General features: G+C 39.8%; 1 protein-coding gene across 3 annotated transcripts in view; it reads left to right on the forward strand.

The window, feature by feature from the left end:
* The window catches only part of myo5aa (myosin VAa), a 65,562-nt gene that overhangs the window by 26,074 nt on the left and 16,225 nt on the right, over nt 1–23,263 (forward strand). For all 3 annotated transcript variants that reach the window (XM_087852898.1, XM_087852812.1, XM_087852864.1), the window contains exons 6-28: nt 665–808; nt 3,225–3,306; nt 6,317–6,424; nt 6,518–6,624; nt 8,007–8,272; nt 8,447–8,528; nt 8,835–8,975; nt 10,260–10,385; nt 12,237–12,320; nt 17,053–17,208; nt 17,520–17,617; nt 17,791–17,877; nt 18,509–18,617; nt 18,741–18,952; nt 19,038–19,194; nt 19,353–19,592; nt 19,689–19,937; nt 20,964–21,057; nt 21,157–21,302; nt 21,545–21,658; nt 21,877–22,011; nt 22,251–22,286; nt 22,420–22,647. In XM_087852898.1, the coding sequence (XP_087709024.1) occupies nt 665–808; nt 3,225–3,306; nt 6,317–6,424; nt 6,518–6,624; nt 8,007–8,272; nt 8,447–8,528; nt 8,835–8,975; nt 10,260–10,385; nt 12,237–12,320; nt 17,053–17,208; nt 17,520–17,617; nt 17,791–17,877; nt 18,509–18,617; nt 18,741–18,952; nt 19,038–19,194; nt 19,353–19,592; nt 19,689–19,937; nt 20,964–21,057; nt 21,157–21,302; nt 21,545–21,658; nt 21,877–22,011; nt 22,251–22,286; nt 22,420–22,647 (3,201 nt within the window). The remainder of the gene's footprint in view (nt 1–664; nt 809–3,224; nt 3,307–6,316; nt 6,425–6,517; nt 6,625–8,006; nt 8,273–8,446; nt 8,529–8,834; nt 8,976–10,259; nt 10,386–12,236; nt 12,321–17,052; nt 17,209–17,519; nt 17,618–17,790; nt 17,878–18,508; nt 18,618–18,740; nt 18,953–19,037; nt 19,195–19,352; nt 19,593–19,688; nt 19,938–20,963; nt 21,058–21,156; nt 21,303–21,544; nt 21,659–21,876; nt 22,012–22,250; nt 22,287–22,419; nt 22,648–23,263) is intronic.

Raw genomic sequence — 23,263 nt, forward strand, 5'->3', positions numbered from 1 at the left:
AACTGTAGAAAAGTGTCATTTAGCCTTTTAAGCCTAACACTATTTTTTTAATGTACATATTTTCACCAGAATGTCATCTAAATGGAGTCTTCTGCAGAACTGTGAGGCCAAAATGAAAACCTGAAGAGACACATAGGAGATGATGATGATAATAATAATAATAATAATAATAATAATAATTATAATAATAATAATAATAATAATAATACATCAGTTGTTAGCTTTTTGTGGAAATTGCTAGATAATACCTCCTTTCCGACGATCACAAATATGTTGCAATACATAATTAATCAGGGATCAACATTCAGCCCTTACTGTACTTACTGGCCTCTTTAGTAATGATGCTGTGCTTAGGAACCATCAAAAGTGGTGGAGGTTTCAGTTTTATAACAGGTATACTTTGCATCTGGTACTGGGTTCTCCAGGTTGTAAGATAAATGTGTTTTTTCCTGTTTTAACCACAGTAAAAATGACCGTTCACTCTGCTCTAATATCTACCCAGTCAAAATCTGAGCACTCTTAACATGATCGGGGTCTTTCCACTATCCAAATGCACAGACTCTTTGCATTTACAGTGTGCGGACCAGTTGTGGTTATCTGCATAGCCTCCCCTAAAGACGCACTTTGAGATGATTGTTGGTTGTGTCTGTGTTCTCTTACCCAGGCCATCGGAAATGCAAAGACCACCAGAAATGACAACAGCAGTCGCTTTGGGAAATACATCGAGATCGGCTTTGACAACCGTTACCGTATCATCGGTGCCAACATGAGAACATATCTGCTGGAGAAATCGCGAGTGGTATTTCAGGTGAGGGCACAAAATAAGCCTATGCTGTGTTTGTTGTTCTGTGTATTGATTTGTTCCCTCATTACGTTTTTTATGCCTTTTTCAGCAGTCACCGATTAATGCTCAAAAGTTAACCTTTAGACAGTTTAAGTTTCTACTCTGAATTTCCTGAATGTTTTTGAGCATCACTTGCTTTGTTCTGGATGAGCATCTTGTCGTTAGCTTGCTTCCTTAATATTAGGAGTGCTTTGGGGAAAAGCTTGTTGTTGGCCTATACAGCATTATAATGAAAGCTGTTGCCCTGCTAGAGTTACAGCAACATTCTTCAGGTCATTCATAAGAAAACTGCACTGGCAGTAAAAAAAAAAAAAAAAACTCACTGGAAGGTGTTTAATAATATCATCACTTGAGTAGTAAAGTCTCAATCATTGATCCTACAGCTTGTGTAACATTAACCCTGCTGTACAATGGGTAGACTGTGAAATGCTGTTACACAGGATGATGGTACTCTTTGTAATGCAGTCACTCCTCAGCAGCATGTGCTATGTAACATCATTAGTGGTGATCATGAAAAACTTGCCCTGTAAGTACAGAATAGGTATGCAACAATCATTTCCTCCTTCACAAAGACGAAGGAAACCAAGTAAACCCGTCCTTTAACTGCTCATCTGTCACACTGGGTGACAGCACGGCACTCCTTTCCTTCTTTCCTATTCCTTCCATCTCTTTGTCTGGGCTGGCTGACCACTGGGTTTGGAAACTGTGGAGTCCGATCAGATGAGCAGTGACCCTGCGCACAAAAGTCAAATCAGTTTTGTGTGAAGTTGACTTTTGTTGTGTATATAAGCTTTGCAAGTTTGATGTTCATGGCAAAATCACAGTGCACACAGTGTAAGTGGTCTGAATTAAACTTCCAGGACTAATTTCAAAATAGCAGCCATACTGGAACCTGTCTCAACATACCCGAGCAGATGATCCTGGACTAGAGATTGGCCAGCTCATTTCAAATAAGGATTTCATTTCATTTTTATGGGAAATACTTCATAATACCTCTTAAAAGTTTACTGAATACTGTCTTTAAATATTCTATAAATAGAGTTTTTCTCTTATATAAGCTGTTATCTTTCTTTCTTATATATTTAGTGGGTGTGTTTTCTTATTGGAGAAGCCTGTAGGGTGGCATGTAGATGATAAAAGAACAAGGACATTTAATGCCTGGAAAAAGAAACATTTTCTCTCTCTCACTCACTCACTTTCCCTCCCTCTCACATGCGCACACACACACACACACACACAGTTATTATAGACAATGCTACTGACGAATGAGGATGTTGGCAGAGAAACGTGATTACTTTCCTCCTCACATTTTTCACATACTTGAGTTGTAGTGTGTGTGTGTGTGTGTGTGTGTGTGTGTGTGTGTGTGTGTGTGTGTGTGTGTGTGTGTGTGTGTGTGTGTGTGTGTGTGTGTGTGTGTGTGTGTGTGTGTGTGTGTGTGTGTGTGTGTGTGTGCAGTCCCGCTGATGTGGAGCACAGGTAACAGACTGCAGATCTTGATGGGGTTTTTTTCTAGATTAAAAGCACCTTTTAAATCAATTTTTTTTCACTACATATTCATCTGTAGCTTGAGTTATTGTATTTCTCACAATGTAGTCAGTTGTCCAGTAAAGGGTTAAACACAGGTAGGTAACACAACTCCATGTTAACTGGGAAGAATTTCCAGGGCATATCAGGACAATTTCCAGGATTTGAACATCTCAAGATTTGAACATCTCAAGATGTTCAAATACTGGGCGATTGTGGCTCAAAGAGTTGGCAGTTCGTCTTGTAATCGGAAGGTTGCCGGTTCGAGCCCCGGCTCGGACAGTCTCGGTCGTTGTGTCCTTGGGCAAGACACTTCACCTACCGCCTACTGGTGAGGGCCAGATGGTGCGATATGGCAGCCTCGCTTCTGTCAGTCTGCCCCAGGGCAGCTGTGGCTACAACTGTAGCTTGCCTCCACCAGTGTGTGAATGTGAGAGTGGATAGTGGAATGAATAGTGGAATTGTAAAGCACTTTGAGGGTCTCGAAAAGCGCTATATAAATGCAATCCATTATTATTATTATTATTATTATTATTATTGTTCACACCTGACTCTCTGACATCTGCTATTGTACCCTTGAGCAAGGCACCGAGTTTCCAGCTGTCAGCCTGTGGAGCTTCCAAATGTTAGGCTGTCAAACTGTATAATTGTAAAGCAGAATGCAGTATGTAAAGAAACAAGCAGCTGATTTTTCTTGTTCCATGAATGTTAGCTGTAAAAAAGTAAAAAAACATATCTGAATGATGATTAACTATTTTAGTGAACATTAATATTAAACCATTTTATTCATTATTAATTAAAAAATATAATATCTTATTGATTAATCACATATGATCTTTCTGCTTTCTTCCAGGCGGACGAGGAGAGAAATTATCATATCTTCTATCAGCTTTGTGCATCTGCCCATCTGCCTGAGTTCAAGGCTCTGAAGCTAAGTAAGTCGGTCGGATACACGTTTCACACACCTACACACACACGCGCACACACACACACACACACACACACACACACACACACACACACACACACACACACACATATATATATATATATATATATATATATATATATATATATATATATATATATATATATATATATATATATATATATATATATATATATATATATGTATATATATATATATATATATATATATATATATATGTACTTATATGTATACTGACAATGGAATTAAATACAAAAGCTCTAGCTGTAGAAGTGCTACATTCATTTGCAGCACCTGAACACACATGGCTATTAATGAAATGCTTTAGAGGTTCAGACTTTATAAAAGTTGCCATCATGGTCTCACTCATTTTGAGAGCGCCAAACCAATGACCTGTATAAAAGATGGATGTATACAGGCCAAGAAGTATAGAAAGCTATTGGTTTGCACTATACATTTTGGAGCCTCAACATCAGCATTTAACAATGTCAGTGTTTTTAAAGCCAGAAGTTTCCTAATTTAGACAAGAGGTTAGAGTGCTAATTTGCGAGCTAATGCTAGCTAGCTTGATTAGCAAGCTCATGAGCTGCATGAATTGCATGCAGTCACATAAATATATGCAAAGTAGTGCCAAGCAATAGAGTATTAAAAAAACAAGAATTTCACCAAAATGGGAACACAAACTTCTTGGATGGTCTGTATCACAAATCAAACCGTATTATTAGACAGACTTGCTTTTGGTTGATTTTTATTTTTAGGTTTTAGCTTCTGTCAAGCACTTTGTGATTTTTATCTTGAAAGGTGCTATATAAATAAAGTTGTTTTTTTTTTTTTTAGACTGTGCCATTAAAAGCCCCAAAAGGCACCAATAGCACAAACAGAGAAGAGAAATGCAGTCCACTGTTCAGCCAGCACAGCTGAGGCCTAGAAGACAGCCAGGGGATACAGGAGTCTTGTGTTGTACATTTGCCAATCAAAGTGGCCACACCTCTTAATTAAATGTAAATAAATCGCTCGCTGAAGGGGGAGACTATCCATAGAGACCGCTACTGTTTTTGTACCAGGGTGTAAGCATGTTTTTAAATGCTTTAATGTGGGGCAATTTAATATGGACGTCTGTGGGGATAAGCTCACTTTTTAAAGCAGCCTTGAAGTGGAGGAAGCAGAGGAAATGCAGTTTATGGCACGTCAACGCTTCAGTGCTATTTTTTTTTCAGCACCAAAGGTTGCTACTTGTTTAGACCTCATGAAAAAAACATTAAGTGCCACATAAGAGTGATCTTTTTCTTTTTCACTTCAATTTTAGGTGCAAATAGATTTCACAAGCAGTCCAGACCTCTAATATGAGTCATGCTGGTGGTGGCATCGGACTCCTGTAAATATGTTACAGAACAGAAAACTAGGAGAGGCCAAAAAAACCCTCCCTGTTCTAAGCACCGATCACCAGATGAGCACCTGCGTACACAGCTGGGATTCAACCCCAGACTACTCGCTTCCTCCTCTGACCCTTTCAGCACATATACTACATTCTACTCCTAAATGATGCTCCTTTTTGTTTAAGGCTACGAAAGACCAGCTGTAGCTAGAACTAACTTCCTTCCTCATTCGTCTGTTATATTTTTGTGAATGAAACTTACCCACAAATAGAACATAATGGTTAGACTTTCACTTTATGCTGTAAAGTGAAAGCATTTCATTAAAATGACTTAACAGACTAGGGGAATTTTATTTCCCAAGTGTATTTATTTTTTTGGCTTGTGAGTCATTCTCGCTGTAGACAGTATGCCAGAACGGTGAAATCCATTGGCTCAAGAAGTCACTGACTTTGTAATGAGTAATAAAAATTAGGCTTAGATTGAAATTGCTTCCTGATTTTTATGTGTTTTAGAGCATTAAAAAAAATGAAACGACAAATGCAAAGCATCCTGCCCAAAGATCTAGATCTCGTTTAGATATATATATAGGTTCAGGTTAGTGTAATGGTCTGGCACTAATACGATTGGACAAGCAGTTGATGAGATGAGTGAAACACACATAGATGGACAGTCAGAGATTTCTCTAAATTATTAGTAAGATATCGGCTTAGATGCATCAGGCAAAGTTCCTGCTGTAGGAACTGAGCTGTGACTCATTGATTCTCTGGTTCATCAGGCTCCCTTATAGAGCGCTCCCACTGTGGACCTGCACCTGCTCATCCTAGTCATGGACACACACTCTCTGCTGGCACCGCCATTTACTGCCACTCACTTGGCACTCTTTCTCCTACACACACACACACACACGCAGCTGCTGTCTTTTCCTCTCCTGCTAACTTCCTGGCTCAGTTAATGGAGTGGTTGTCACAGTCATGTCACTGACTCTTGTTGCCAGGCAACAGACCATGCCCTAATTCGGTGTTAAGTGTGTATAAAGAAACCGATTGTAAGAAAGTTTGGCTCATACGCAGAAGAAGCGTTCTTGATTTTGTTTATTTCTGAGAACTGAGAGTTTTCCACGTTATCAGTCTCCTGATCTGACAGTGAACAAACACCCAGCATCACTCTGAGTGAGTCAGTGTCACAGAATAAAAACAGATTTTGATCATTTCTACCTAAACTCAGGAAGATACAGTGAATAAGTTGTTCATAACAATGAAACAAAAACAAAAAACTTCAGCTCAGCAGAATATGACGTATTACCTTAAATAGAGACCAGGGCCTTTAGAAAGTAGAAGTAGTAGGGCCTGTAGAAATCTTCTGAAATCTGACCATGAGATTCGTTTGATGACCACAATTTTGTGTCCTTGTTTTATTTGACCCTTCAGTTCAGCAAATCAGGATTGCAGCTCTGGTTAGTTGCAAGGTTGCACGTTGAGTTCATTCTGGACACAATGTCACAGCATATGATTGTAATACAAGCTTTCCTAGTTAGTGGCTGAGGTTTTAGTAGCACACGTGTCCAAGTAGCACAATGTAAGACTCACTGTTCCATGTTTGCCCCTCTGTGTCTCTATTCAGGCAGTGCAAATGACTTCCTGTACACGAGGCAGGGCCGCAGCCCCGTTATCGACGGAGTGGATGACACCAAGGAGCTTTGCACCACACGCAATGCTTTTTCCTTGCTGGGTAACTCACACACCTAAAAATACACGCAGGTTGAAATCTGTATGGAAAAAATGGAAGTAAAAACCTAAGGATGTGTTTGTGTGTCCTCTGCAGGTATTAATGAGTCCTATCAGATGGGTTTGTTCCAGGTTTTGGCTGCCATTCTTCATCTGGGAAATGTGGAGATTAAGGACAGAGATGCAGACAGCAGCGTTATTCCTGTGAGGATACACCTTATACTGCATAAAGAAAAGGGGGAGCGTATCACTGGGTGATGCATAAATAAGTGTCGGAATTAGGAGGGACTTTCTCAGTTCAGCTGCTCAGAATGTGATTGCATGTGATTATTAATCATATTTTAGTTGTTTCGTGTGGTCCCATAGAATTGGGTGTTGGTCAGTGGGTTTATTTTGCATTTCCTGGGAACTGGCTGCTGATCAGAGATAGAGAAGTTTGCATGATTATATCCTTTGCTTTACGGGATTGTTGGAAAGGAGAAGCATGGGAGGATATGATTGGGATTTCTATATATATGGACATAAAGTTAAACATATGTATGTTATATACACGTTATAACGTTTCAGCATTAACATTTCAGCAAAATGTAGGAAAACATTTGAATTTAAATGGAAACAGTAGTGCACCAAGTACATTGAACACTACATACTGATAAGATACTCTATTGAACTCAGGGATGTCAAACATAAGACCAACGGCCAGAATCAGCTCCAGACTCCAGTTCCTTGAAAATATATAGTATGGCATAAATTTGGGGGCTTTTTGCTGTATTTTCATTAGTTTTACAGCTTTTCCAACTCATAAAGTGTCCCCCACAGCCATTCATACTACACCAAAGTAATTAAGTAACAGATAAACAATTAAATGGGGGTTTTATTTGCAAATTAACAAAAACTTTGTTTTATGAAAATGTTTTACACTTTTATGACATAGAAAGACAGAGGTGTACTTTTGAAATTGCACACATCTCTGTAATTAAACTTTGTTACACTGGCAGAAAGAAAAGTTTCGCTCATCTGGCCACTTTAGATCAAAGTGGACTGTATGTGGCCCTTGATAAAATGAGTTTTGCATCCCTGATCAAACTTAATGATGTAGGTCATTCCTTAAAGAATGCCTTAAAAACAGAAGAATCCTTCATACTTGTGCTTTAAATCCCCCGGTAGGAACTCTGAACATGGTAATGCCAGCCAGTTTGTTCTGAATTTCAATTTTAGGGGGTTTTCAAAATCTTGCTTGCTTATACCTGTAGGTACCTTGTATTCACAGTTTGCGTATTCATGAGCCTATCACGTGCTTACAAGCTAAGAAGCTTTAAAATTAGTAAATAGGTAGAGGCAGAAATGAGGCTGCAGCTTTAGTTGTTTGGATTAATTCCACTGGGATCTATTTTTTCTTTTGTTTTATTGAGAATTTTTTAATAAATGCCACTTTTTTACTCACTTATTCCTCCCTAAAGATGCATTTAGTGGCCCCACATCATATCCATCTGTGATGTGGAACCACATCATAGATCATCATGGATCACTTTTGTGTTGGGTTTGTGTTGGATAGTGGAGATAAAAACTTCTTCTTTCTGATGTAGCCCAACAATCGTCACCTGATGGCGTTTTGCGAGCTGGTGGGCGTGACCTACCAGGATATGTCCCAGTGGCTGTGCCACAGGAAGCTGAAGACAGCCACAGAGACGTATATCAAGCCCCTTCCTCGTCTGCAGGCCACGAATGCCCGTGATGCCCTGTCCAAACATATCTACGCCAAGCTCTTCAACTGGATTGTGGAGCACGTCAACAAGGCCCTGGTGACAAATGTTAAACAGCACTCCTTCATCGGAGTCCTCGACATCTACGGGTATGTCTGTGTCGTACTTTCAAAGTATGTAGTAGTTACAAAGGGGTAGCTAATCAGTCTGAGCTTTTTAGCATCATTCTTTCGCTGGATTTGTCTGAATTTGCTCATCAAATTAAAATACAGCAGTGAAAAAGTGTGTTTCAGGTCATTAACATCACTCTTGTTCTTCACAAGGTTTGAGACATTTGAAATCAACAGCTTTGAGCAGTTCTGTATCAACTACGCTAATGAGAAGCTGCAGCAACAGTTCAACATGGTAAGCAGCAGCAAAAGGCAAACAATCAATAACTGCTCTCAATCAAAACGTGGCAGTTCACAAACTTCAAAAGCATGTCAGTGGTGGTTCTGAACAAAATATGCAAATTCCACGAAAAACCTCAGAGTTTAAAAATAGAACTAAATAATGGACAATTTACATGAAAAAATCAATTCTGATTTACTTTCTGCAAAATGTAAATAATTTATAAAGAGCAGCATAACTCTTGTTAGGCCACTCCTTATATTTAAAGGTTGTAAATACTATTAAAGTTAAATACCTAACTGTGTGTTTCTATCTGCACAGCATGTGTTCAAACTGGAGCAGGAGGAGTACATGAAGGAGCAGATCCCCTGGACTCTGATCGACTTCTATGACAATCAGCCGTGCATCAACCTCATAGAAGCTAAGATGGGCATCCTGGACCTGTTGGACGAGGAGTGCAGGGTACGTCTTACTTTATCCGACAAATAGTGTATGCAGAACGGGCACAACATTGAAATACTTGGTTCCAGTTTCTTAGGTTTGAGCTAATTCGATTTGTAGAGTTCCTGCTAATTCTGTGAGAACTAAATCATGGGAGTTGAATCTGTGTGCTAGGTCTGATGATAATCCCTCCCTTAGACACTGAACTCTGAACCTAGCAATTCTGTGGTCCCATGCTGGTGCTAGTTTGTACAGGTGTCAGTGTTTTATTTGTAGAAATGCATGGCACTGGTTCTAGGTTAGCACCGCGTGGGTGAATACAGGGTAATTGTTGTGTTCCCGAGCAGTTTCTGTGGACTGGCTTGTGCATCATCCTAATACAGCAATGCTGTGGTTGGTGCTACATGTTACTTTAACATCAGTTTTCCCAGCAGAGCGTTTCATTTTTACAAGGCGATCAATCTTGTTTACTACACCGATTGATTACTTCACCGGTGTATTTCAGATCAGTTATATCACGGTCAGCGATTCTGTTGCTTAGGTTGCATCGTTCTTCACGTTTGTCTTCTATTTGAGCAGTTTGCTCTTCATGCAAAAGTTTTTAAGAACCGACTTTCTCCAACTACATATCTTTAAAGAAAAAGAAAGGAATTACCATTACATAAGTTACTTACATAAACTTTCTCATGAATATAAACAAGCAAAATAAAGTAAACTGAGCCTGTGCTGCATGTTAAGCAGAGGCCTGTGGGTTTCTTCATTCACACCCACATTCTGCTTTCCATTTCTTGACGTCAGCCTGCAGCTTGTCATTGCCTCCCACCACACACAAGGCTAAAGTCACCAATACCTAAAACTGAGAAACCCAAAGCTAAATATTAACCACAGCTCTCTTTTTCTTCTTTCTCACTGTGAAACTAAACAGGAGGCGGACATGAGGTTGTTTTTAGTTTATGTTCATTCATGTTAGTAAGACTGGAATTAAATATTGAGCGTGTATGAAATAAACAGAATTGAGCTTTGTTTTAGTTAATGCTGTGGCAGCTGTGGTATTAAAGGCTCCAGTTTCTTGTCCTGTGTCTGTTGAGCTTATCTCTCTGTCGCTCTCAAACTCTGCAAGGTCATTTTACAGGCTGTTGACATTTGAGGTGGGAACGCATTTCTCACATTATGGCAAGGACGTATGTTTGTCAGTATGCAATGAATGACAAGAAAATGCAATCAAACAACTGCAATAAACACATTCATTGTCATTTCTGAAAAGATGAAAATGCATTATTCAGGGTTTCTTTCTTTCTGTAACAGATGCCTAAAGGTTCGGATGACTCATGGGCTCAAAAGCTGTACAACACCCACCTAAAGACTTGTTCCCTGTTTGAGAAGCCTCGCATGTCCAACCGCGCCTTCATCATCCAGCATTTTGCAGACAAGGTGGGTCTGTCAGACTGTATGCTTTGTGTTTCCACACTGTTACATATTAGGTTGTTACATTTCTTTTCTTTTTTTTTGGTGTATCATAAGTGTTTGTGTACATTTAAAAAAGGTTGATTTAAAAGATTTAACAGCATGAGGGAACAGATTAACTGCATGTGTGAGGTATTTTTAGGGTAGGAAGATGGACTATTTAAAAAAAATAATAATAATTATTGGTGCTCTAACGTAAATGAGCATTTTCGCAATGACATGTTCGTGTAGTGGTGTAATAATAAGTTTTGTGTTCTCTAATGAGATGCTGTGTGACAAAGCATTAATTTTCATGTCTGTTTTTACAGCTTCACTATAAGGTTGCCGAGAAAGCGGATTAAAAGACCAAATGATGTTATATTAGGATACCTAGAGCCATATAAGTCTAAGGATTTCCAATATTTATACTTTTTGTATTAGATGAAATGTGCTTTCACTGTAGTTCAGTTTGACTCATTACCAAGAGGAAAAAACATCCTATAGCTTAAGTTCTTACAGGAGTAACTCGGGCTGAACAGATCCAACAAATAAAATAATTTTATAATAATTATTAGATATTATAAAATCTCTTACTATAATTATGACACACAACTCTACATATCAGTGTCACCACGTGATCATAGAGCTTGAATAAGTCTGTATAGCTGGAGTTTCTAAAAGAGGTTCTAAAAAAAATGGTTACATTTTTAAATCAGGCCAGAATAATTGTGGAACAACGCGTTTTCAACAGACCAGACAAAGTCTATTACCATTTAACAAAACAAAAAACAACAAAAATTAAAATATTCCTCTCTAAAGCATATACAGAAAAACTTTATGCGTCTCCTAAGACAGATTTTAAAAAAAATTCACTAAGCACTAAATGATCTCCGACGACATTACACTTCAAACATACTTTACAAAACATGTGGAACTCTCAGGTCATCAGGAAGAGGTCACCTATGTCGCTCCCATCATAGCAAACCAAAATAAAACCGAATAAATTAGGAGTGCTTCTTCAGTACATTTATGTCTTGCATGATTTTTTTTCCTTCTCTCTCCTTATCTTTTCTTCCCTCTGCAAAGCATTGCCTTGTGTTTGAACAGTGCTATACAAATACATTTGATTTGATAAACTTAGTGCATTGTGTAGGTCAACGAGGAACACAAGACTAATGCTGACAAGTGATTTGAAATGTTGACACGACAAAATTACAAACTGTGCAAACTATAGGTTTGATTTCTGGCATGTAAAGGACAAATGCACATCATTGTATCCAGATACTCCTCGCTCCCTGTATTATAAGACTCTTAGCTTATGGTAATCATCTGTGTCTTTTAATATCTTTTTTTGAGCTACCCGTTTCTTGTCAGACACACATGTACACTGTTACTCCATGTCATTATTCTCACCTCATTCAAAAACAATAATAAATGGAAAAAATCTATTAAAGCAAAAATAATTAAAGGCTGAAAATTTTGAGAATGTCTTTCCATCAGCTTCACCCACTCAAATGTACATTTTAATAGCTTTTTTGTTCTATTTCTATTTATTTATGCTAGTGTCATTCATGATGATTCACTGAACAGCTCAGTTTCCCTGTTGAGCGCCACTTAAGCAGTAAAAGACTGTGACTTGTTGACCTGCACTTGACCCATGATGCAGCCTTCCCTGCTTCCCTTACAACCGTTCATTAAAGGTGTCCTCCATGTGTGCTGAGTTTTGTAAACTGGACCATTTTCTCAGTATGTGGGTTGGAAATGCTGTGCAGTTGCCACATAAAGTGGGGCACCCGCTCGTCTTAAGTGTAACACAAGCTTTGCTGTGTTGTTGGGCAGGTGGAGTACCAGTGTGAGGGCTTCCTGGAAAAGAACAAGGACACGGTGAATGAAGAGCAAATCAATGTGATGAAAGCCAGCAAGGTGAGACGCACAAACACCAACAATGAAAATATGTTTTGTTGTATGTAATCAGCCAAATGTTAGCCTTTAAAACACATTGGACTTCAAGAACTGTGAAGCATCCACTGACATGTACGTCTGCTGCTCCTGCAGAGATGTGCCACCTGGTCTCTGTGTGGAAAAAATAGAAAGTTGTTTGTTGGCCAAACATGCTGTTCAACTTAAAGTATACGGGGAACAGCGCCCTCTACTGGTGAAGAGGATAGTGACACTAGCAGAGATAAATTCTGTTGTGTAGGTTTTTACTTGCATGTGGCACAAAAAGCTAGACGTGTGCCACACATTTATCCTAAATGCAGGATAGACATAAGTTTGACACACAAAAGACCTTTCTGCAACTTTATACCTGAGTTAAGGACTTCAGTTAAATGTAAGTATATGTTATAGTAGATCACAAAACCTTATATATGCAGCAGTACTCAGAGACCCAGTTTTTTACACACATAGCTGCAAGTCCAAGTTAGTTAGATTGCAGCTGAATTAACGTCACGTGTGTGTTTGTGTGTGTTTGTGTGTGTGCGTGTGTGTGCGTGTTTTGGTCTTGGCTGGAGATCACTGTGTAAAACCCTGTTGGGTTAAAAAGGGCCTAAGCCTTTAAATCCTCTTCGCTGTTTTGGCTACACGCACACACACACACACACACACACACACACACACACACACACACACACACACACACACACACACACACACACACACACACACACACACGTACGCACAGAAACACACACGCAGACTTTATTGAAGTGTGTTTGTTTAAAATTCTCACAGTGACCTTCGGCTGTTCCTTTATAGACCTTTTCAGCAAAGCCAGAAGTGGGTAAGGGTTGAAATATAGATATAGTTCGCTCTAACATCTAACAAGACCTTTTCACTCTCCCACACAGATTTGTACTCTTATAGTTGCCATGGGAATCAGGGGCATTAAAGCAATTGGGGTTGACCTCTTAATGAGATTTAGTCAAATTAAGGTTCTCTGCCAAGCTTATCCCATCATTCTTAATGTTTCTGTGTGTGCGTGTTTGTTTTTACTTAGCTAATACTTAATATGAATATGAATACATATTTATATTTATTTATAATATTGCAATTAACTGAGGATCACGCTGTCTAAAAAACTGCCTTCTATTCATCTGTAATATTGTCTGTATCTGCGTCTAAAACCAGCTCTTAAACCAGCCCTCGACAGCCAGTAAAACTGAAATGATTCATAAACATTTAGCTGCTAGCTGTTTGTGTAGTTTAACACATTAACAGATAAAGTATCATAAAGACTCTGAAGAATCTGCATTTCTGCTTTAGGTCTCTCATCCAGAAATGCACTCCGGCACACTGAATGCCATCTCCTCTCCAATCTTTCAGAAGATTTCAGGCTCTTCAACTCTTAAGCATAAATTCTTAAATTATTATGGCCTGTGTCTTACTCTCTAGTTTTATTGTTTTGTCGGTATTGACAAAGTTTTGATTAAAAGAATTAATGAATTCAAAAATTGGATGTTGTTCTACAACAAAACAGTTGAGAAACGTGTGCGCACAGCATCAGATAAGCAGCGTTTGGGAAAACATCACTTTTTCTTCTTTCTCACTGTGATGGGGAAGCCAGTTTCACGTTACATTTGTTTGCAATTTTTTTTTTAAAGGTGTCATCTCTTAAACTTTCATTTTCCAAGCAACCCAAATGAGATGTCTTTGCAGGAATTGGGTCTGAATGCAGCCACCTTTCAACCACAGATGTGTTTTATACTGCATGTCTGCTGGACGTCAATGAAAATGTTTTTGTTTTGTTTGTTTTTTAAATCACGGTTCCTTCCATCCATTTCAGCTTCATTTGTCTTCCTGGTTTTCTTTTCCTTTCCATTTGAATCATAATTGTGTGTGATTGCTTTGGATGGGGGAAGATCGTGATTTAGAAACTGACCTTTAGGATTTTTTGACATTTGGCTTTCCTTTTAACCTTTCATTGTGGGGGGGTTTTTTTTTTGTTTTTTGTTTTTTGTAATTGTGTCTCCATATGTTGTCCATGTATGTTTGGTTCTGTCCTCATCATGACAACCTTCACTGCCAGCAGAAGGTAAACACAAGCGTTCTTACAACGCTAGTCTGCCTGTAGCTCTTCATTTAGCTCCTTTTTCCTTTGACTTTCCTCCTCCTTTGTCTCTCTCTGTGAGTTAATACACTCTAACAGCACTGAGGAGATTTGAGTTTTGTGTATGCCTTTGTTTGCTGCATGGAAAGCACTAAAGGGGGGATTCAACATTGAAAATAAAGGGATGAAGGAAGGAAAGTATTTTTATCTGAGAGCGAGCAGCACGTAAAGCCTTTGTGGATGTGGCTGTCCTGCTTAATGATGCTGGTTAGAAGCAGCATGGCACTGCAGCAACACATAACACAGCATCCTCCTCATATAACCTTCATGTCATATGGAACATGACATGTTTGTGATATTATTTCATGGCATAATGATGCCGTACACTCATATATGGCCACTGCATACTGTCATATATGACAAAACTTAACCTTTTAATTACATTTGTTTGTAAAGCATTGTAACAACTCTGACTGTGACTGAATTTAACAAAACTTTTTAACAAATCAACCAATCTTTTCGCTCTTCTACTTAAACTCTCAAACTGCGTTCGAGCTGTTTTGTTTTGGTTGTTTTGTCCGTAGAAGTTTTAATTAATTAACTCACTCTGATGTCTCCACACTGCATTTGTAAATTGAAAACATTGAACATTGTAAATTGAAAAGTCCAATTCCAAAAAAAGACATAAATAAAAAGAGAATGTAATCATTTGCAAATCTCATAAACCCATTTTTTAATCAGCCAAAACATATCAAATGTGCCAGTATAAGAAAAAAAATAAAGTTTACCACAACGGTCTGTAAGCGTCTGCGAGTCCAGGGTCTTCTTTGGTGTATTTTACACTTAATAATGCTCAAAGTGTTTTCAGTTGGTGAAAGCTCTGGACTGCAGCCAGGCCAGTTCAGCACCAGGACTCTTCTACTACAAAGCCGTGCTGTTGTAATAACTGTAATATGTGGTTTAGCATCAGCTTGCTAAAATATGCAAGGCCTTCCCTGAAAAAGATATCATCTGCATGGGAGCATATGTTGCTCTAAAATGTGTATAAACCTTTCAGCACTGATGGTGCCTTTCCACATGTGCAAGCTGCTAATTTCACTGGCTGTACCGCACCTTCAGGGAGTGCTGAATAAGTCAGATGGCACATCTCCTTTTTAGTTCGGACCGCAGACCAGTTTTCCACTTTGCCTCAGCCCATTTCAAATTAGCTTTGGCCCAAAGAAGACAGTGGACTTTATGGATTCACATACAGCTTCTTCTTTGCATTATGGAGCTTTATGGATATCGCAGACAGATTTCTGGATGTGTTCCCGAGCCCATGCATTGATTTCATGAGAGAATCATGCATGATTTTAATGCAGTGCCGCCATAAGCATCCAGTATTGATATTTCTGGCTTTGTCCCTTGTGATTTCTTCAGATTCTCTGAATTACTTGATATTATGTACTATAGATGATGAGATATTCAGTATCTTATGTTGGGGACCATTATTCTGAAATTCTTCCAGAATTTGTAGAAGCAGTTTTTTGTAGAGTGGTGAGCCTCTGGCCGCTTTTACTTCTGAGAAACACTGCCTCTCTAAGATGCTCATTTTGTTAAATACCTAACCACGTCGCTGATCTGATGCCAGTTAACCTGATTGTTATTATCCTCCAGCTGTTTCTTTTTAGTACCACTTTACTTAACAGCCTTTTGCTGCACCGCTTCCAACCTTTTATAGACGTGTTGCTGCCATCAAATTCAAAATGAGCCAATGTTTTATTCACGATATAGTAAAATCTCTCAAATATCTAAACACTTGATACGTTTTATATGTTCTGTTGTTAGTAAAATATGGGTTTGTGAGATTTGCAAACACAGTGTCCAAACATTTTTCGGAAATGGGGTTTTACAGTAAGTCCTCATAGTGATGGTTTTCAGTGTCGCAAAAATAGAGCTGCTGTCCTGCTTTGTAAGCCAGTATGCACTGCACGGTAAGTAAGAAAAATCAGAACGCATGGCAGCATAAAAAAAAATCATTTGTGATTTGTAGGAGTTGAATTAAAGCCTAAATACTGAAACAAAATGAAATATCAGTAAGTCAGAATTATCTGCAGTGTGTGATGCCATGCACAAATGTAGGAATGATGCATCATTGCAGGCGCCGTGTTCCTCAGGGGGAGCTGGACCTCCTAAAGTAGGCAAAGGCAGAGGCTGTTTGGTTTGTTTTAAATAGAAGATGTGTGTTTACAATATTGGAAACTGCTAAATTAGAATGACCCAAATGCTTATGTTAGATATAAGCCTTTGTTTATGAACTTTAAGTCATCTAAAAAGAAGGATTGCTTATTGTGATATATTAAATTAAACATATTTGGGACAGTAAGATTTCAGACAGTAAGATAAGTTCTCACATGTTCAACTTTTATTATCTGTGTATTTATTTATTTATTTATTATTTCCACTGGGACATTGAAAAGCAGCAGAAAAGTGTGGTATTGTTTATCAAACCACATCACAACCAGTAATCAGAATCCCTGAGCAATATGGCAGCAGCAGAGATGCATCTTATCATTTAGGATTCATGTCACTATCAGCTGGTAACTATGAGTGGGCTGTTGTTTTTAGTTTGACCTGCTGGTGGAGCTGTTCCAGGACGAGGAAAAGGCAACCAGCCCCACTGGTCAGGTCCAGGGAACCGGGGGCCGCACCCGTCTCAGCATCAAACCCGACAAGAGCCGGGACACGAGCAGCAAAGAGCACAAGAAGACTGTCGGCTGTCAGGTGGCTGTCTCACTCTTAGCTGGACTTGTGTAACTTAGACACTCTGTGTGGTATTTATGTGAGTGTCTGTGGGCATTAGGCGTGGACACGTAAGTTTGTGAATGCGATAACTCCAGAACGAGGTGACGTAAGAGTTTCAAGTTGTTATCATAGGCGTATCTACTAGAGTTGCCAGTATTTTATCTTTCTTATGAGTTTATTTTGGGAAATCTGAAGCCTGTTAATTGTGACTTAATGAACTTTAAAGACTTTCATCTTAATTTTACAAAAGGGATTTAGGTCATGATGATGATGGTGATCCTCTCTTGTAGTTTCGTAACTCTCTACAAAAGCTGATGGACACGTTGAACGCGACCACTCCTCACTACGTACGCTGTATCAAACCCAATGACTTCAAGTTGGCCTTCTCGTGAGTGTCAGCGTTGTTTTATAATCTGCTGTTTTTGTAGGAAGATTTATCTCTTTTTCAAGTTCTCTGTTTAAATTTTAGACACCAGTAACACTGCATGTTTATGCAGTGTTTTATTGTACAAAACTGTGTATACATGATTCACATTGGCTGTGGTTATTCGATATCGGCAGGTTTGATCCCAAACGTGCGGTGCAGCAGCTCAGAGCCTGCGGCGTCCTGGAAACCATCCGGATCTCTGCTGCAGGCTTCCCATCGAGGTACTGAAGCACCCCAGCAACACTGTGACTGACTCACACTGTAAACGTCTAATTATTTAATGTGTGTTCATATAGAAGAAATATAACATTTGCATAGCAGAAGGCCAGTGCAAGCAGTTGGATCATCTGAAGTGATGAGTACTGAATTAACTCACTCAAATAGACAGAGACACGGTGAAGAGTCTCAAAAATGCTGTCACTGCTCATCTCACCGTGAGCTTCTCCAGTATGTGCACAGTTCTTACTTTCCCCAGAAAATCCAAGAGACGTGTAGAGGTAATAATAAAGGTGAAAAGGAGTTGAGGAAAGCAAAATCAAAACCAAAACATAGTGTATTGAATAAATTTTTAAGTAAAGAGACGACTATACAACAAACAGCAAAACTTCACACACTCAGCACTACTGAATAAATTGTTTTACATATCAAAATGTAGACAGTTTAGTACCATCTCCCTCAATGTGATGCTCAATGCAAAAAAAAATTCAAAATAACTTCTTCTTAGATCAAAGAGTCTGCCGACCAAAACTCCAAATACTTGAATCTTTCCAGCTTTTGGTACTAGAAGTATTTCGGAGGAAAATTTGATAAATTGAAAGGATCAGATTTTAAGCGTCTGTGTTTGTTTGTCAGATGGACGTATCAGGAGTTCTTCAGCCGTTACCGAGTGCTGATGAAGCAGAAAGACGTCCTCGCTGACAAGAAGTTGACCTGCAAGAACGTTCTGGAGAAATTAGTGCAGGTCAGATAGTTGGTCCCTTGCTTCATTTTACAGTTCTCTGTTATAAAACAACAGATTAAAACAACTTTTAAATCATGATTGAGTTTCGTTTCACCTCTGATCACTGCTTCTTTTGTCCCACAGGATCAGGATAAATATCAGTTTGGTAAGACTAAGATCTTCTTCAGAGCCGGTCAGGTGGCTTACTTGGAGAAACTGAGGGCAGACAAGCTGCGTGCCGCCTGTATCCGCATCCAAAAAACCATCCGCTGCTGGTTGGCACGCAAGAAGTACCTGCGCAAGCGCAGTGCCGCCATTACCATACAAAGGTTCACCAGAGGATACCAGGCCCGCTGGTGAGAACTGTGGCACTTAACATTTTATCCAGCTAAAAACTAGAGGTGTACAGAAATTGAAATCCTGCCTCTTGCTTCTCCTCAGCCTGGCCAAGTTCTTGCGCCGCACTCAGGCAGCCACTTTCATCCAGAAGTATCAGAGGATGTACGTGGAGAGGAAACGCTACAAGCAGAAGCAGGCAGCTGCTCTGGCCATGCAAACCATCCTCAGAGCTTACATGGCCCGGCAGAAGTATCAGGCGGTGAGTCATGAAAACACTCCTGTTTTTAATATTATAATCTGTTATTCTATGTTTGCACAGTTTTCAGTGGACAGAAGGAAGTGTAAGTTTTCTAAAATTCACTTTAATGTACTAGTATTTCTTTTCCTCTCTATCACTGCCTTTGTATGTGACTGTAGCTGTTGCGGGAGCATAAGGCGGTAATCATTCAGAAGCACATTCGTGGCTGGTTGGCCCGGTGCTGGTACAAGCGCTGCCTGGAAGCCATCGTCTACCTGCAGTGCTGCATCCGCAGGATGAGGGCCAAGCGTGAGCTGAAGAAGCTGAAGATTGAGGCTCGCTCAGTCGAACACTTTAAGAAGCTCAACAAAGGCATGGAGAACAAAATCATGCAGCTGCAGAGGAAGATCGACGAGCAGGTGACATGTTGACCTGTCGTGTTATTTATTTATTTATTCATTTATTTTGTTCTCTATGAGGTTTTTTTTAGCTTAACTTTTATCCTGTACACCCAGACCAAGGAAAACCGGTTGGTCAACGAGAGGCTAGTCGGCCTGGAGAGTTCCTACGCAGTGGAGAGCGAGCGAATGCGCAGTGAGCTGAACCGGTTGCGCGGGGTGGAGGAGGATGCCAAGAACAAAGCCAACCAGGTGTCTTCTCTGCTGGAGGAGTTGGAGAGGCTGAAGAAGGAGCTGAGTGCCACACAGCAGGAGAAGAAGACCATCGAGGACTGGGCGCAAAGTTACAGGGACGAAATGGAGAAAGTAAGACAGGAGCCACTGACGCATCACTGTCCACTATGAATATATAGCATCTTCATATTTCTCTTCATTGTCATCCACTTCTTTCTCTTCCTTTATTAATTTCCACATATTTTGGTTGCATACTGAACGCTCGCTTGCTGTGGATGAATTTAGTCACATCACTTTTCTTTCGCTGCTTCCTCTTCCTCATGTCTCTGAGACTACTTCAAAAATCCACATTATTAGTTTGAAACTAGAATCAACAATGACCCCTAATAAGTAAAGTCCCCGGTAGTCTCCAGGAGAAATAGATCTTGTTTATCACAAAACTGTGTGTTCTTTTTTGCTTGACTACACATATTGGCAATTCAGGAGCCAGAGCGAACCGGGGGGAGAGGGGCACATGGTGGGCTCAGAGGGCAGTATTGCCCCAGGGCAGGTGAGCACAGGAGAGTAGTGATTTAGTGAGACAGCTGGTGTTTGTGGTTTTCTCTAGTTTACATTGCTTTCTCTTTCTTTACACTGTTGCCAGTGAAGGCTATTAGACTGAAGACCCAAAGAGTTGTCATAGTTTCGTATTTTTAATTTTCTTTTTGCTCATTAGGCCAAAGTACTGTTAGCGGGTTGAGCTACTGTATCAAAGATACTTTTTTTTTTGTTGTTATTGTTTTTACTTATGTTTAGTTTCCCTTAGAGTGAAATCCCTCCAAAAATATTGATGTGCTTTTTGCAGGACATAGATTTAGGTTTAAAGGGACGTAAGTGTTGGAAATGTTGCTTTTAGATAGAAAAATAAGCCAGACCACTGCACACAGTTGAGTTGACTCCCCTGTTGCAAAGAGACATTGGAGAACAGCACAGACCGAGTCAGACTCATTGCAGCGCTATCATAACATCTCTCATTACATTTCATTTCTTGAGATTATTCTCACAAATCTAAGAGTCTAGTTTAAAACAAATCTCAGCAACAAATGTGTCCCACACAATATGTTCTGTAAGAAAGGTTTAATCATTTGTGATGTAAGGATCACATTTGTGTGTTTTTAGATGGTGGCAGAGCTGAAGGATCAGAACGGGCTGCTGAAGAAAGAGAAGGACGACTTGAATCGGTCGATTCAGGAACAGAGTCAGCAGATGACAGGTACGCATCACCGCATACATTTAAGTTGCATCCAACAGCTCAGTTAATTTCATCTTTGCAAAGTTTGAAACGACTTGTTCTTTATGTTTTACCCCTCAGAGAAAATGACTCGTGCGATAGCAGAGGAGACTCAACAGCTGGAGACCGACCTGAACGAGGAGCGTTCTCGCTACCAGAATCTCCTGAGCGAACACCTTCGCCTCGAGGAGAAATACGACGACCTCAAGGAGATGGCTCTTTCTTCGGTGAGCAACACATTTGCTCATGTACTGCGAACAATGAGCCACATTTCTACACCTTTGTTTAAATGTTAAGCTTCCAGAAAAGGTGAGAACAGCAGAAATACTGACTCTTCATAGACTCTGTGGAAGGCAGATGCTTGGTAGTGTTCAGTGCCTAACTGCACTTTTAATCTGCAAGCGCAGCAGAGTGAGTGCGAGTCAATACTTGTTCAAATTAAAAGGCTTATTTCCTCTTTTGTCTGCAGAACGTCTCGAAGCCTGGCCACAGGAGAACAGATTCTACCCACAGCAGCAACGAATCAGAGTACACGTACAACTCAGAGTACGCCGAGTTGGAAGATGGTACCCGTGGCCGCGAAGTAAGAAAATTAATTGTGATCTGAAGATGGAGTTTCAACCATTAGGGAAACAAATCATTAAAGTTAAAGTGAAGCATAACCCTAACTGGAATACAAGTTAGGAGATGTTTAATATTAGTGTTTGAAAATGTTATTATAGTTGATGTTTATGTGCTTTAAGCATTTGCATTTCAATACGTTTCATGTGGCACATTTGTAATCGTTCTTCTCACATGCAGGATGTGACACGAGGAATCGACACCTCGCTAACTCTCAAGCTGCAGAAACGTGTCACAGAGCTGGAGCAAGACAAGCAGTTGCTGCGCAACGAACTGGAAAACAGAGAGGAGCAGCTGCAGCGGACTAGTGCCATGGTACCTTCACCCATTTTCACTGCACTCACTGAAAAACAGATGATCTAAAACCAAAAGTTGAAAGATCTGTTAACATGAAGTTCAGTCAGATAATGGATATTTGAGATGATATAGAATATAATTAGAGCTTGTTTAGGTTCAGGTCTTCCTCAGTACTTATAAAATAACTCAGACCAAAATCATCTACATGAATAATTATCACTACAGATTAAAAGTATATAAACGTGTTTTCGTTTCAGGCTCGTGGGGCTGAGCTGGAGTACGAGTCCCTGAAGGTAAGTAACATGACCATAGGTGTCCTAACCTCCACTCACTCCTCTGAATGACATCATCAATGCTTCTTATACAGCAAATGAAAACAAAGTCAAATTTTCTGCTCGTATTTCTGACTGTAACTTCATCTTTCAGCGTCAGGAGCTCGAGTCAGAGAACAAGAAGCTGAAACATGACCTGGTGGAGATGAGGAAAAGTCTGCTCGGTAACGCTGCTACAGGCGCCGGTGCTCCGGGCTCGCCAGCTTACAAGGTGCTCCTGGAACAGCTCAACGCCTCCTGTGAGGAACTGGAGGTCCGCAAGGAGGAGGTGCTGATCCTGCGCTCCCAGCTGGTCAGTCAGAAGGAGGCCGTGCACCACAAGGTAGAGACAGCACTTGATATTCTTTATTTTGTTCACATTCAATTAGAGAAAAGCAAAAAGGGGTCTTGTGTTTGGCATGTTGTCATGTTTTACAAGGTCTCATAACTGTGAAGGTGGATGAAATGCTGCTTTTTTACATCCACCTTCTCATATTTGTGTGTTTTCATCTCTGTCTGCGTTTGTTGTTGTTGTTGTTAGTAAGCAGATAACAAAAAAATTGGTCAACTCTATTGACCCAAAGGATTTTTTCTTATAACTCTTGTTGTGTTTAAAACTAAAACTTCATTGAGCTTAGATCGTAAAACGAGTCTTTATTTATTCGACACGTGAACTCTTTTTGGGGGTATTGACAATGCTTCAACCTGTCCATCGTGCCTAACTGCCCCGTCTCCACCTTCTCTCCTCCATTCATGCTTCCCCACAGGATGAGAAGGTACAGTTGAAAAAATGGCGTCAACCACGAGTATTTGACATGTTTTTTCATGGTCTGTGCTGTGTATGAAACATCCTCAGGCATCTCAGTGAAACACAGAATTACAGCATTTATTCTGGTTTCCATTTACAGCGAGGACGCTATCAGCAATGAAAAACAACATAAAACAACTGCTTTCTTGAT

The sequence above is a fragment of the Neolamprologus brichardi genome, chromosome 1 (genome assembly GCF_056152115.1).
Source record: "Neolamprologus brichardi isolate AB-2024 chromosome 1, ASM5615211v1, whole genome shotgun sequence".
Lineage (NCBI taxonomy): Eukaryota > Metazoa > Chordata > Actinopteri > Cichliformes > Cichlidae > Neolamprologus > Neolamprologus brichardi.